This window comes from Wyeomyia smithii, chromosome 1 (genome assembly GCF_029784165.1).
Source record: "Wyeomyia smithii strain HCP4-BCI-WySm-NY-G18 chromosome 1, ASM2978416v1, whole genome shotgun sequence".
NCBI classification, from domain to species: Eukaryota; Metazoa; Arthropoda; class Insecta; order Diptera; family Culicidae; genus Wyeomyia; species Wyeomyia smithii.
Window position 1 is genome coordinate 163,395,464 of NC_073694.1, and position 14,833 is coordinate 163,410,296.

General features: G+C 37.3%; 4 protein-coding genes across 9 annotated transcripts in view; 2 read left to right on the forward strand and 2 right to left on the reverse strand.

Annotated features, from left to right (window-relative positions):
* The window catches only part of LOC129726016 (uncharacterized), a 63,540-nt gene extending 58,177 nt beyond the window's left edge, over window positions 1-5,363 (reverse strand). Inside the window, exon 1 of one of the 2 annotated variants that reach the window (XM_055682546.1) lies at window positions 5,085-5,363. The gene's annotated coding sequence lies outside the window, so the exon portion shown is untranslated. The remainder of the gene's footprint in view (window positions 1-5,084) is intronic. The other variant, XM_055682557.1, reaches the window with a different exon arrangement.
* An 18-nt stretch (window positions 5,364-5,381) lies between these two features.
* On the forward strand, window positions 5,382-6,598 carry LOC129726025 (esterase AAEL000016). Of its 2 annotated transcripts, XM_055682592.1 has the most exons (3): window positions 5,382-5,519; window positions 5,626-6,221; window positions 6,276-6,598. In XM_055682592.1, the coding sequence occupies exons 2-3, from the start codon at window positions 5,645-5,647 to the stop codon at window positions 6,509-6,511; spliced, it is 813 nt and encodes a 270-aa protein (XP_055538567.1). In that variant the 5' UTR covers window positions 5,382-5,519; window positions 5,626-5,644; the 3' UTR covers window positions 6,512-6,598. The 2 variants fall into 2 exon arrangements, with proteins under 2 accessions (XP_055538567.1, XP_055538560.1); XM_055682585.1 differs by lacking the exon at window positions 5,382-5,519 and having other exon boundaries at window positions 5,526-6,221.
* Window positions 6,523-9,015, reverse strand: LOC129726039 (elongin-B). Of its 3 annotated transcripts, none has more exons than XM_055682603.1 (3): window positions 8,878-9,015; window positions 8,651-8,808; window positions 6,523-7,284 (listed from the first exon to the last, which is right to left on the reverse strand). In XM_055682603.1, the coding sequence occupies exons 2-3, from the start codon at window positions 8,651-8,653 to the stop codon at window positions 6,931-6,933; spliced, it is 357 nt and encodes a 118-aa protein (XP_055538578.1). In that variant the 5' UTR covers window positions 8,654-8,808; window positions 8,878-9,015; the 3' UTR covers window positions 6,523-6,930. The 3 variants fall into 3 exon arrangements, with proteins under 3 accessions (XP_055538578.1, XP_055538584.1, XP_055538593.1); XM_055682609.1 differs by having other exon boundaries at window positions 8,651-8,829; XM_055682618.1 differs by having other exon boundaries at window positions 8,651-8,829; window positions 8,890-9,014.
* Window positions 9,016-14,260: 5,245 nt separating this feature from the next.
* The window catches only part of LOC129718947 (mucin-5AC), a 31,249-nt gene continuing 30,676 nt past the window's right edge, over window positions 14,261-14,833 (forward strand). For both annotated transcript variants that reach the window (XM_055670198.1, XM_055670202.1), the window contains exon 1: window positions 14,261-14,672. The gene's annotated coding sequence lies outside the window, so the exon portion shown is untranslated. The remainder of the gene's footprint in view (window positions 14,673-14,833) is intronic.

Here is a 14,833-nt window from a genome sequence, read left to right on the forward strand (position 1 = left end):
TAGAAATTTGCAGTATGTTTAATCGCTTTGAATTCACTCCTGCCTTTGGACGAAAATAAACAGTATAGCTGCCCTGTTGAGATCCGTCCGGGTAAAACCTTGGGCGAGGGGGGACTGGAGAATGAACAGGGGAGGGGGTAACAGAAGGGTCAGGGTCAGGGGGGTTCGGGGATGGTGGCACGGGAGGCGAGGGATCTATATCCATCGCGCTAAATGTATCGCACTAGCGCCGACAAAAACACGTACCTATTTACTTCTTCCTTCCAGCAGTGGTTGTCCGATCGTTCGAAGCTGCACCCAAAGCAGCCAGCAGCACCAGTACAGCAGCACCAATACAGCCAGCAGCAGTGAGCCGGGTGTGAGATCACTCAGCACAGCGCACGACTCGACTGTCAACTGATGGCCTTGAATTAGAAAGATCTATTCACTGTGCACAGATCAAAACTGCAGCTGGTATTTTGCACCAATACAGCCAAAGTTGCGAGCCGGGTACAGAACGTAGCGACACAACTCACAATCTAGTTGGCCTTTAGCGCGAATAATACACTCTTTTGTTTGGTTATTCGTACACACGGACCGGATTGTAATAGAACGACCACTTTGCACGTCCGTTTCTGTCGAGTGTTCGACGCGGAATGCAAAATCGAGATAGTTAGTAAAATTAGGACAAACATTATTGTAACTTTTTCTAATTGGGGGGGGGGCATGTTTTGTGATAAATTAATTATTTCTAATATTTATTCAGAATTTATATTGTGTGTTCTGCCACAAACGGTGAAATATCAACACTATTACATATTTTTTTTTTAAATTTTATTTCAATAAAAGATAGTAATTGCTTCCGCAGTTAAGTGAATATAATTGTAGGAAAATTGTAAACTCAAGTAAAAAATAAATGAATTCGAAATTAAACCTTAACCTAATCTTACTTCTATCTTATCGACTATAAAGTGAGCTAATCGTTGTAATTGAGAATTGCAACGATTTTTGTCGGAACATTATTGTAATTTAGTGTAACACTTTATGTGGTATATTGAGGCGAATAGTCATCAAACTTATTGATGAGTCGCACATGCTTTTTACAGTGTGAGCAATCGTACTGTAGATAAATAACAATTCGGCTGGAAAGTCCTCGGATTTCTGGCATCCAGCGACAGCCGAATTATTTTCCAATAATTTTTAGTTAGTATGTACCAAACTTCAAACGATATCGAAACAAACTAACAAGCAATCAAAAATCACATTTATTTTGCAACAAAAAAGATTTCCTTGCAAAAAAACTACGAGTTGATGATTTGGAGCTCTTCAAATCGTGTGGACAGGACACGATGAACCCGCTCAGAAGGAAGAACAATCACATCAGTCAGTTAAGAAGGTTATGGCATCTGTATTCTAAGTTGTGCACAGAATAACATCAATATATCAATAATATATGTTCTGATATGTCGAGGAAACAATTGCTTTTTCATCTAGAGATTGCATTATATCAAAAATCAATGAAAACGACAATTGAATGGTATGAATTAAGGCTGGAATTGATTTCGTATCCACTCTATTCTCCTGATTCGACCCCAGCGTTTTTTTTTTCCTGTTCTCAAATTTTGAAATGATGCTCGCTGAAAAGAAAAACCAACCCAATCTCCAATTCAATGCCCCTGTAGAGGGAATACCTCAGTTAGGAATCTGGACCAGCCATTTTATTATTTCATGCTGGTTTTTCTGCTTAATTCAAATGGCCAGGACAATTGGATATTTGTTTTGTATAAAAATCCAGGAAATAAAAATATGAAAAATATTATTACAAACAAGACGTACATTCGACTTTAACTCTAACAAACGCTGTGCGTTACATTATATTGAGAAAAAAAAATGCAAATACATAAGCCGAAAAATGGTTTCCTTCCCATCGATATCAATCTTTATGGCAGTTCCCTTCCCCTCCCCTTAGATTGCAATAAAATTAACATACAACCAATTTATAAATTCCGTGGGTGTCACCTCTTAATTATTTCCTCGGATGTTACCTTTCTAACGGTGATACGCATGAAAATATTCTTTCTCTGAGGATGACATCCAGGGTGGACCACCCCCACCAAGGTACTCCAGTAAGAACAGAAAAATTATAATTCTACTAAATTTGAGAAGTAAATATTGAATGATATCAACGGTCGGCAAAGATATGTATTTTAGTTCTTACATACATCCATCATCAGTGCTTATGTGGACTGGTAAAGAGCAAAGCGTAAACCCTGTTTTTATTTGTAGTAGGTAAAATTAAAATTAACCCTCTCAATTGAAATTAGGTAGTGAATTATGCGGTTGGTTGTTTACTGTACCATGTCTAGGGTTTTTGGGAAGAAGATTGAATAACCATGAAGGGTGGTTACCAGCGTTGAGAAGCGTGGATGAGTTTTGTTTATAAATTTCTAAACTTTCGGCTACGTCTAATTTCCATAAATTGTTAAAATGGCGGAGCAGGTGAATGCTATCCGACGTTAGTGGATGTCCCTCACTAAATATATGTTCAGCTACTTTTGATTTAAAACAGTGTGGTGAATCATTTTTTGAAGTTTTATATGATTTTATGACTTCTGCGAAATGTTCTTTGAAACGTATCCTTAGATCACATTTTGTTTTTCCAATGTAAACCATATCACAATGACTGCATGCAATTTTACAAATTCCAGCTTTGTTCAGGGTATCAATAGGGTCTTTGGTAGACTCTAATTTTGTTTTGAGCTGGGTGTTTCTACTAGTGTAGACAGTATCCATCCCAAATTTTCTAAATTTTGGATGAAGTGAGCGTGTCAAGGTAACGTCATATTCAACGGCTATCCTTTTCAAATTTTCTTTTATTGGGGTGAGTGTAGTAAAAGAATTTTTTATCAAAAATGGCTTGTATGATACATTCATTATAACCATTTAGTTTAGCAATTTCGCAAATATATTCCAGTTCCTTTTGCTTGGCTACTTTACTTAGAGGTAACGCTTTCATACGGTGGATCATATAGTGAAAAGATGCCATTTTATGCTGGAAGGGATGATTTGAAGTGTTAGGTATCACCCGTTTTGTATTCGTTGGTTTTCGATAAATTTTAAATTCCAAATCCATAGACTTTCTGACTACAACGACATATAAGAAAGGGAGTCTGTTGTTTAGTTCTTTTTCAATCGAGAAGTTGATGTCGTTATGGGTATTATTAAGGGATATGAAAAAAGTTTTAAGATACAAAATATATCATCCACATACCTCCATCATCGAATCGGCGAGTGGTTCATCTTCTCCAATATATTTGCTATATTTGCCATGAAGAGCTCACATAGAAAAGGAGATAGCGGATTTCCCATTGGTGCCCCTTTGGTTTGTTTGTAAAATTTACCACGAAATGTGAAAAAATTTTGTTTCATGCAAAGGCGCAAAAGCTTCAATAAACTGTCAAAAATGCAATTAAAGAATACAAATCTAATCATGTGTAAAATAAGTTTGGAAGTTTGTAAGTTGATATATCGGACTATTCTTAATTTTGAGGTATGACAGGGCTTATTTTGATATTGTATACATGAGAAAAACGGAAGTGACTAAGCTTTCTGCATACAATCAAGTTTTTTTTGCGTTTTTTTCTTCGCGGATTTTCGAATAACCGCGGATTTCTGGATTAACGCGTTTTTTACGCAGATTTTTTAATTAGCATGGTTTTTGTGTTAATTAAAAAATCTGCGTAAAAAACGCGTTAATCCAGAAATCCGCGGTTATTCGAAAATCCGCGAAGAAAAAAAAGCAAAAAAACTTGATTGTATGCGGAAAGCTTACCGCGATACCGGATATATTCAAAAATGTTTACGCGGATTTTAGAATTAACGCGGGTAGGGAACCAAAAACGTCTTAGTGTTGATTGAGTATAAAATTTAGTAAAATAAAACCATCCACCCTTCGGAGGATCCGGAATGACTATGAAAAAGGACAATTTTCAATACCGGTTCTAGAGCGTCTCAGGGTTTTTATAAAGCCTTTCTTGGTGGTTTACTTTAAACAAATTTTTGATTAACGCGGATTTTTACGTAAAAAACGACTGTACTACAGCAAAATTTCAGCACTCCATAAAGTTATCATTTAAAATCATGCAAAAATCACATTTGATGCATTCTCTGATCTCTGAGGCCGTCTCTTTTTTTTTCAAATACGAAAAGAAATACTTATAAATATCAACCTTTAAAGTCTCCAATATCACCAATAATAACGCAGACACGGCTTTATCCACAATTTCATTGTCAGTTCGAAGGGGATTATCGGTGTCTTCTGGGCTGCTGTTACCCCCAAGTATGATGACAGTTCTACAAGGTATGCTATTCACGTCGATGCATTAGTATCAGTGATCGTTATGAACTTTTTCCAATTTTGTATGAAATTTGAAATGATTTTGCATTTTAAACTAAACTTATAGAACATACTTTCCTGAAAAGTTATAGAAATGATGTTGAAACATGTTTTATTTGTGGGGAATACATAAACATGCTGCGGTTTAGGTAAAATATGCTGTTTTTCATCAATTTGCCGGTAACCTTTTTGCACTTTTCGTTATTTTCTTGTACTCTAATAGCGCTTCTAAATAGAGTCACTTATGTTTTATACAGTAACAAAAGTCATAAGCTATGATAATGACTAATATTATGCTCCAACTATTTCTAAAAGCATTTGTATATATTTTATTTCGACATATTGTCGCAATTTTTCACACTATATCTAAATTAATATCAATTTCTAGTGTGTTTCAACTGGAGATTCACTCTCCAACCGAAAAAATCAGATATAAAACAACATAAAACGAGAACATTTCCAAAAATGTTTTGAATTCCATACAAAACGCGAAATTTTTCATAACGAGATTTGTTTGTGTGCGTGGATAGACAAAAATGTAGCATACCTTGTAGAACTGTCATCATACTTGGCTGTTACCCCAGAAGGCCCAGAAGGGCAACGCAAAAGGTAACAGAATAAGTTAGTATTTGTGCAAAAATGGATTTTCTCCTACACAGAAAACGTTTGATATAGACTTCTCCCTAATCGGAAAATATCGAAAACTTACTTATCTTCACTTCCGAAAACTGTGCAAACATGCACGAGCGTACATTGAACAACTTTATGCTTCAATTCCACTGATTTTCTTACAATTTAAGCACTGTTTCAGACGGAAGCAAACATAGAAAAGAGCTGCATTTTGCAAAAGTTAAAGTTACAACGGGAACTTGAACACGCAGCTACAGACGACGACGCCTAATAAAAACGAAAGCACAAACCGAAACGAATGTCCGCGTACAACTGGCTCCTACTTGCTCTTTCGGTTCATCTCACGGCACGGCTGTAGTGTAGAGTCATTTGGTTGCGTTGGGCCTAGGCGTGTGGTGTGGGTGGAAGTGGGTGGTAGTTTATACGTTGTGTTTTCTTTTTTTTCTACTGTCAAACACAAGCACAAAAAGAGAACTTCGATGACATTCGCTGTCGTGCTGACAGTGGGAGTACGGTGAGTGTAATTTACTCCTAAATGTGTACAATCTCACTAAATTGAAATCAAATAAAAAGCACGTCTAGTATTTAAAGCTAATTAAATTAACTTACACGAGTTCTAGTTGAAAACAATTTCTGGTGATGGCAAACGATAACGAAGCACAGTCACCACCCGGAAATGGTGCTCCTGCAGCATCGGATACTTGCTCTAAGCTGAAGATCCTCGCACTGCACGGTTACCGGCAAAACGGTGATAGTCTCAAGTCGAAGCTAGGATCATTCAGGAAGTTTATTAGTAAATATGCGGAGTTAGTTTTTGTGACTGCACCACATATAGCTCCACCACTGCCTGACAGTGATCCCGGCACTGAGTCGGATCCGGCTCAGCGCAGCTGGTGGTTCAACAAAGACGACGGCACATTCAAGGGAACAAATAAAAACGGACCGGCGGTTGGTTTCGAGGAGAGTCTCAAGTTGGTAGAGAAGACATGGAAAGCCGAACAGTGCTGTGGACTGCTGGGATTTTCACAAGGGGCTTGCTTTGCGGGGTTGCTGTGCGATTTAAGTGCCAGAGGGATGACCTGTATCAAACCCGAGTTTGCGGTTCTATCATCCGGTTTTCGCTCCGGTAGTTTGGTGCACCTCAACTATTACGAAAACAAAGTACAAATTCCTTCTTTGCACATTTTTGGAGAATCAGACGAAATTATACCAAAAGGTATGAATTCTTAAAACTAGCTGTTCAATTTAGTAACCTGATTACTGTTTCTAGGTCTGAGCATCGCCTTGGCGGAAACTTTTGTGGACCCACAGATTTTGGTGCATCCCGGTGGGCATTTTTTGCCAGCTCAGGCGGCCCAGAAGCAAACCTACGTAGACTTTTTCAGAGAACGTCTGCAATACCACTTGGAAGCGAAGGAAATAGAGAATGCTACCGTAGAGAATAGCATGTTGCTAGAGGAAAATGGTCCTGAAACGGTTGTTAATGACGACAACGATTCAGATTAGTTAAAAGTCTGTTTCCCAATCGAACACTAATTTATTAAATTCACAATTTAATTACAAATGTAAAAATAAAAATACAGAAAACGATAACCGCTTGCTTTGAAAAAGCATTCCCTAAGCACGGCTGAAACTGATCTTATTTTATTCCACGGTCCGACGCGTCGACAATTATTTCCCCATTTTTGAACATCCAAAAGTCTACCACAATATTTTACCAAAAAAGCAAAACTAAACTGTGAAACAGAAAGTGCTATCTATGTTGACGGTAAGTGAGCGCGGGTAAAGTTTGCATGTACATGTGTGTGCACGGGTGTGTGGTTGTAAATGTATTGATGTACGAAATATGATCATATAGCCGAACTATGTGACAAACTTTTTGCAGATGCAATTGATAGCGAAAAATAAATCTACAAAGTCCCCGATTAAGCAAGCTGATCCTGTCCGTTTGCCGAGTCCTGATTTTTCATTACATCTGGTAGATCCGGCGGCAGAGAGTAAGGTGTCATTTCCAGCACTTCGAAATCACCCCCATTATCCCGGACGGCCAACCCGAGCTGGGCGGGGCACTGTGCCTTTGCCGTGGCAACCGTTATACCACAATCCTGCAACGTTCGGTCATCCTCCATCAACTGGTTGTCCTTGTTGTAGAGGCGTTGATCCCTGGGAGGCACTTTCAAGATTCCTTCAATCATTCGTTTGAGTTCGAATATAGGTGTCGTTTCTTTGGCATCGGTGAAGATGGTAGTCTTCTTTCGTCTAATCATCATGAAGACATCCTGCAAAACACACAAAGTTAAAATAGGTCAATACCTTCGCATAGCTCACTTACTAAAGTTGTTTCTGACAAAGAACTAAAGATGGAGAATAGATGAAAATGTGAATGGTAGCTTCATTTTTGGCTAATTACCCTGGGTTAGAAAAATATATGTATAACAATACATAAAATATTTTCAGTAATGTAATGTACAGTAATATTATCAGACCATAAGCTTAGGTCGAGTATCATAAATGTAAAATATGGGAGAGTAAACCTTCTACTTCATCAAATATCAGAAAAATTTAAAGGTTTCCATTAAATTCTACAATCAACTTCAAAAGTAACTACTAAATTATCCTTTTCGGAAATACCTACGTATTCAATGGGGATTTAAACTGAGGAAGATTTCAAGTAGTGATCAAAATATGAAAGTATCTGTGGGCGAGTGAAGTTACTTTCGAGTAAATTGATATTACAATCTAAACCTTTGCATTTTTGCAGTAATTGATATCACGCTAAACAAAAATTTTCAGTTTTCTATCATTAAACAATTTGTAATAGGCCTAATATTTATGTCGTCATAGTCATCGTCATTTTCCTTCTCTGTGTCAAAGTTCAGATCATACCTAAAGAAAATAACACAATTGAGAATATTTCTTTATCACGTACGAAGTTAATTGGTTATCAATTTTACGCATGTCACGAAACTGCAATCTTCAGCCAATGCAATTGACTGAGTTATTAAAAATCCGAAAACAAACAGTCATGAACAAAACAAAAGTAAAAACATAAAGCTTGATATTATTTGTATTTATGAACTAAATCACGTGATAGTAGTTAATAACGAAAAACTATCACTTTACACGTGAAATTAATGTTGGCAGTTAGGCTACGAGCTTCTCGATCGATCATCAAAAAATTATTGCTTTCTTCCATTCAAATACAATACGGACATACCTAGAACTATAAGCCCTTCGTTTTTATCCACAAATTCAAATATTACAGAAACTATATTGGCCCCAAGAAGTTCACGTTCTTACGTCACACGGTGTGAAGCTTCAAATGAAAACAAACAATCTGTGTGTGCAGCCGTGCTGATTACGACCCGGTCAAAGCAAGGGTATATCAAACAGCATCGGAAGAGGCCAAAGTATCACAACTTTAATCTCTGGTCAATGATTAACTTTCCAAGAAATGGTTGGCGCTCTGATGCGTGTGCCGCTCAAAGTTCATTCGTCATCGTCACCGAGAATTTTATCAGTTGCTTTTATTATTGGTTCGATTAAAAGCCGCGATATTGAATAGGTTGACTGAACACTTGTTTATCAAAGCAAGTGGCACACATTTTCCCATATTATAACTAGAAATAAAGACTTCGCGCTTACCATTTTTTGCAAATAAAGGTCACCACCGCCTCTGTGCGAAACTCAAGCCGGTCAATTAGTTTCACGGATGGTCAGTATGTTGTGAAGTGACTTGACCTTCCCTAGACTCTGCTGGAACGGTTTAATGGCGATTTATTTACGATCCACCTTGAAATTTCCTGCGAAAACAATAATTTCAACTGCAACAATAATGTGATGAACAAATAGCTCTACAATTTTCAACTTACTCTTGCTTTCACCTTCGTCTCGTTGATCTTCCGCTGATGCGTTGACCACTTTTAAGTCCAGTCTGGACGTACTATACACTACCGCTGCTCTTATTTCTGTGAGTGTGTCGAATGATGGTGCGCGACTCTGACTGACGTTTGTCCAAAAATCGACCAAATAATATAGTGCTGGGCGATATTATTACAGATACTGGGCGCAGTGTTGCCAACAACTGTCGAAAAAACACAACCGTGATTTAACGCAAAACTAACAACGACTGTGCGACTTCTGGATTTTTACTTTAGAACTAGGAAAATGATGATAGATTCATTTTTTAGCCAAGGCTGATATACACAGTAGACTGTTTTTTTATGCGATATTTGCGAAAAATGAATGTTCTTGGCGTCGAAAACAATACAGCTGGTAAAAAAGAGCTGAAAAAGCTCCATTTTCTAATCAAAACGTGATCTTCAAAAGATTTTTATCGTTGTCCTTCAACTTTTAAATCACGAATTAAAACAGCTCTAAATCGTGATTTGGAGCAACTTTTTATTTTTTTATTTAAAATCGAAGGAAAATGATATTGCAAATTTCCGCTGAAATGCGAATTACAGACAACTTGCAAGCAAAATGCAAACAACTTGTACGTCAGATATATCGTATACCAGCATACGAGAGTGAACGCGATAGACTGTATAGATACGATTAACGAAGGCATTCTGTTGCGTTCGCTCTAGTTAACTGGTATACGATCAATCTGGCGTGCACGTTATCTGCATTTTGCTTGCAAGTTGCCTGTAATTCGCGTTTCAGATGCAATATGCAATATAAAATTTTACAAAATCACAGTTTTTTATTTTTCATTTATAAATCAAAGAACAACGATGAAAATTTAAAAAAATCACAATTTACTCAAAAAATTGCACTGGTTCAGATGATATACAAATCAGAAAATCGTGTAAAACTTAAGGACCCAATCGGGTTGTTTAGCCATTCACTTCTAAGCTAAAAGACAGACCCGGTATATTTCAAGCTATGAACAGGTAGATAACGAAGAGAAATCAGCACATCGAGTTAAATCGTTGCTGAGCTACTATAGCGGAAACGGAGCAGTGGTATGAATCTAGGCTTCGAAGAGAGTTCGAAGCTTATTTTAAGTGGGTAAACTGCAAAAAATCAGGGAATTTAATAATAAATAAAGTTAGGCAATTATTCTTCTGATCTAGCATATTTCTCCAATGTATGCTTATCATAGGATTATACCAACACGAACAAATTAAGTAAAGGAAAACGATGAATTAAAAAAATTACAAGATGTACCCATTTTATTTTGAGTTTTTTGAGGTTTTCTTTTCAAGCTGAATAGCGTTCTGTGCAACGACCTAACCGAACTGAATGTGAACTTTCTCGTTCGGTTTGGAAGCTGCTTTGCACGCTACTCGAAGTTTATTTATCAAATGCAAACTTGAAAGTATGGTTAACTATTTAAAAATTGAGCTGATTAGAATTCTATTTATGATCGTTTACTTGGCTGATTAGGCTCTGAAATCTACTTTTATCCAAACTTTTGGTTACTTGGGTTGTTTTCTCAGTATAAGGTATTCTCCTGCACTCTAGAGATTTTCTGAGGAGACAGGACACGTGTTGTCGGGCAGTGACTATTATTCGATTGGAAATTTGGAATGATCGTTTCTTTGTGGCGATGGAGCCCAAGTTCCATAGTACGTCTGTTAGTCTGTGGTTTATCTGTCACATTAACATGACAGCAACGGTAATATGACGTCAACGAGTGTTAAGTATTATTAAGTAACATTGAATATTGGAAATATACATCATCAGTTTTCAATGTCATCTGAAAGAGCTGCATTTTCTAAGCAAAACGTGATTTTCAAGAATTTTCTACCGTTGTTCTTAGATTTTTAAATCACGAATTAAAACTGCTCGAAATCGCTACAATAACAGTTGGTATATGGGCAAACTGTCATTGTAGCGATTTAGAGTGATTTTTTAATCTTCATTTAAAAATCGGAAGACAATGATAAATTTTTTTTTAAATCACGTTTTGCTCAGAAAATTACACTCTTTTAGTCCATATATAAACATCAGAAATCCATGAATAGCTAAACAACCCAATTGTGTCTTGCCCCTTAACAATCCAGTCGTCGTATGTTCGAGTTTCAGCTCGGGAGAGTGCCAGTGAATGTTGTGCCATTTCCGAATGCTGCACTAGAGCTTTGCTATGTTTAGCAGCAACATAATATTTTAATACAGTTTTTGACCTAACAAGGATTTTGTCAGCACGGTACCTTAGTGTAAAACAGTAAATATAGGGCTGATAATAGAAAATGAATTACCATAATCAGCCCTACATTCTCATCCCAGTTATTTTTTTTACGGAATAGCATGACCTGCTTATGGTCAATAAAAATAATAAAGATGGTTTATAAATAATGGGAATTTTGGATATTTGTAGATACCACTTATCAAGAAACTAGGAAAATTCAAGGGTTGAACGCTTAATCTAGGATATTCAACAATGCAAAAATTTTGACATTACACGATGTCATACCAACCAATTTTGACAACTCAGAAAGGTAAATTTCGGGTTTAGATTTTTTTTGAAGGGTATTTGAAGGGTATTTTCAAAGATGACTAGAAAAAGATGACTTCCATTTTTTCATACACCTTGAAAGGGTATTGAAGATTAGATGGCAGGATCATGCAAGGATATTAGAAAAATCGCTTCTCCTTATGCCACCTTACCGTCATCATCAAATTAGTTCGACTTTCGTTCGGCTTTACTTCGTGTCCGCTGCATACTGCAAGAGTCAGGTATCTTGAACTAATCATCTTTGGTATTTTGTTTTCTAATATATTTTGGCATTTATGGTTTTTCATTTTCATTTTATTTTCGGAAGTTTCTATTGCGAAATTAGAATCATCCCGATTCCGTAGATAACCAAATATGGGTTAGCCATATCGGGCTATTATGTGGGGTCATCCCAGTTCCGTAAATAAGTAGGAGTGGAGGGAGAGACCTAACCAACCAGTTCGAAACATAATCACGACTGTATGGATTATCGTTAAACCATATGTATCATCATGCGTTTATGGTTATTGATTATGCGGGTAGCGAACTGCAAAGTAATGCGACAGTGGCAATAATATAAATATCCGGATTACTTCGTGATCAGGGCGAATCTTTCAATGACAACAAAACTCAAAACAGGCAAAAAAAGTTTTCAATCACTAATTTAAATTCTTTTTTTTTATTCTCGCTTATTTTCCGTCGGTCTAGTTCCGCCACTGTTGTGGCGTGTGTCCCCAGGGAGGCGACTCCACATCCAGGACCCTAACTCACGACCCGTTTATTAACGGACCGGCGCCAACGGCTTTACTTCCTCATGCGATGGAAGGCGTGATCCCAGAGATTTTTCGCCTCAGAAAATCTCCCGGTGTCGGCTAGGATTGAATCTAGACCAGTTGGGTTGGTTGTGAGTGGATCACGCCACCTCACAACCATCGACACCTATGTCAGCGGTGGGATTCGAACCCAGGCGTCGAGCGTGGTTGGCGGAGACGTTACCAACCACACTAGGCCCCCGCTCAAATTTAAATTCTAAATAACTATTGAACAATATGTTTGTCATCCAAATATTCTAATAAAAGCAAAATTGCTCTAGCTTTGTACATGATAAACCTAAAACTTGAATTTCAATCGCTTTACATGGTATATTCAAGAATTGATTGTTTCGCCCTTTACTATGCGCCTTTTCCGATCTGTTCGACAGTATCGCCACAGACTAACAGACGTAACACTAAAACCTAGCTCCATCGCCACAAAAAACGTTCATTTCAAATTTTAAATCGAATAACAGCCACCGCGCGAGAACGTCGTCTGGGGCGCTGTCATGCAATTTCATACATATTTTGTAGTTCCCCATTTGACACATGCAGTAACGCTGGCGCTGATGTCGAAATACATGACGCAGCGCGAACACGACAGCAGATGGTGCTAGTGTTACTAACGTAAATTACTGGAATCGTCCAAACGATGATTTTGTTGAAAATTTGTTCGACGTGTTATGTCTGTTAGTCTGTGGTATTGCCCTATACTTGTCGCTCTATTTTGATCTGCTCGACAGTATCGCCCTTTACTATGCGCCTTACTTTGATTTGCTCGACAGTATCGCCCTTTACTATGCGCCTTGTTTTCATCTGCTCGACAGTATCGCCCTTTATTATACGACGTATTTACGTTATTGTATCGGAGTACGCCCTTTGCTTTTGATGTTTATTTTGTTGATAACTTTGATTTCGCCCATTCATCAAGGTGAAGTCAAGTTTCGCCTTTCACTAACGTAAACAGCAAATAGGGCTTATTCTTCATTCTATTTCATTTTGATATAAAGTAGTTTTCGCCCTTAACAAACATCGCACTTTTCAATAGTTATAAAAGAGATACATTATTTTCTCTAAGTTTGAAGGTAGATAGTAGTTTACTTCATACGTTTTCGGTATTTATAATCTCATTTTGTTTAGAGTTTGTTAGATTCGCCCTTATCACGAAATATTCCGGATACGTTGCTAAATACGACTTGTGTTTAGCCCCTCGTTCAAAAACAAATGTTTGACAGTTCTCACGGTCTCATTCCATTTTACATTTAGGCGATGGCAACCCGCCAAGTATGATGACAGTTCTACAAGGTATGCTATTCACGTCGATGCATTAGTATTAGTGATCGTTATGAACTTTTTCCAATTTTGTATGAAATTTGAAATGATTTTTCATTTTAAACTAAACTTATAAAACATACTTTCCTGAAAAGTTATAGAAACGATGTTGAAACATGTTTTATTTGTGGGAAATACATAAACATGCTGCGATTTAGGTAAAATATGCTGTTTTTCATCAATTTGCCGGTAACCTTTTTGCACTTTTCGTTTTTTTATTGTAGTCTAATAGCGCTTCTAAATAGAGTCGCTTATGTTTCATACAGTAACAAAAGTCATGAGCTATGACAATGACTAAGATCATGCTCCAACTATTAGAAATATAGCATTTTTATATATTTTAGTTCGACATATTGTCGCAATTTTTCACATAAAATCTAAATTAATATCAATTTCTAGTGTGTTTCAACTAGAGATTTACTCTCCAACCAAAAAAATCAGATATAAAACAACATAAAACGAGAAATTTCCGAAAATGTTCTGAATTCCATACAAAACGCGAAATTTTTCATAACGAGATTTGTTTGTGTGCGTGGATAGACAAAAATGTAGCATACCTTGTAGAACTGTCATCATACTTGGGGCAACCCGGACCATTGTCAAAATAAAAACTCAAGAAGCAAAAAGGAATATTAAAAGCAATACACATAAGAGAAAGAAAAGGGTTCTTCGTGTTCGCCAGTTCGTCGAATACGAACAGTAGAGACGTGAAGAAAAATTGGTCCGCCAGCTTCGCAAGGCAAGAAAAGTTGAACCATTGTGCAAAATCATAGTGCAAGTTCGTTTATTCGGCCATTGTTTCCCAATATATTGTTTTTGCGCACATGCTGCCTACAGCAATACAGTTTTTACTAGATCAGGCCATTGCCAGAATCGGTCGCGATTCGACAAACGAGAAAACCATTGCGTGTAGAAAAAAAATCGCTGAGTAAATTGGTGTAGGGTGAATGAGTGAAAAAAACAGTGGGGCGAGGAAAAAAGAGGCCCTTTCTCTGCGTCAGTGAATATATCGTGCTACACAAGATTGGCTAGGAAGTAGACGAAAGTGTCCTTCCAGTTCCGGTACTTCGAAAATTTATCGGTGAGTTTACCCTTCCTGGTATCATGATCGAGGAGTCGGCTATCCCTTTTCTCTTATGTGAACCATGAAATACCAACTTCGAGGTCTCCCATCAATTACGCTACATCGCATAAAGTACACTACAAACACAGTACTAATCGTACCAATACACACCAAGCAAT

Bases quoted from the DNA above. Each gene is read 5' to 3' on its own strand.
- LOC129726025 (XM_055682592.1), top strand. From the start codon at position 5,645: ATGGCAAACGATAACGAAGCACAGTCACCACCCGGAAATGGTGCTCCT. The intron at 6,222-6,275 runs GTATGAATTCTT...TACTGTTTCTAG, and splicing joins AGACGAAATTATACCAAAAG to GTCTGAGCATCGCCTTGGCG.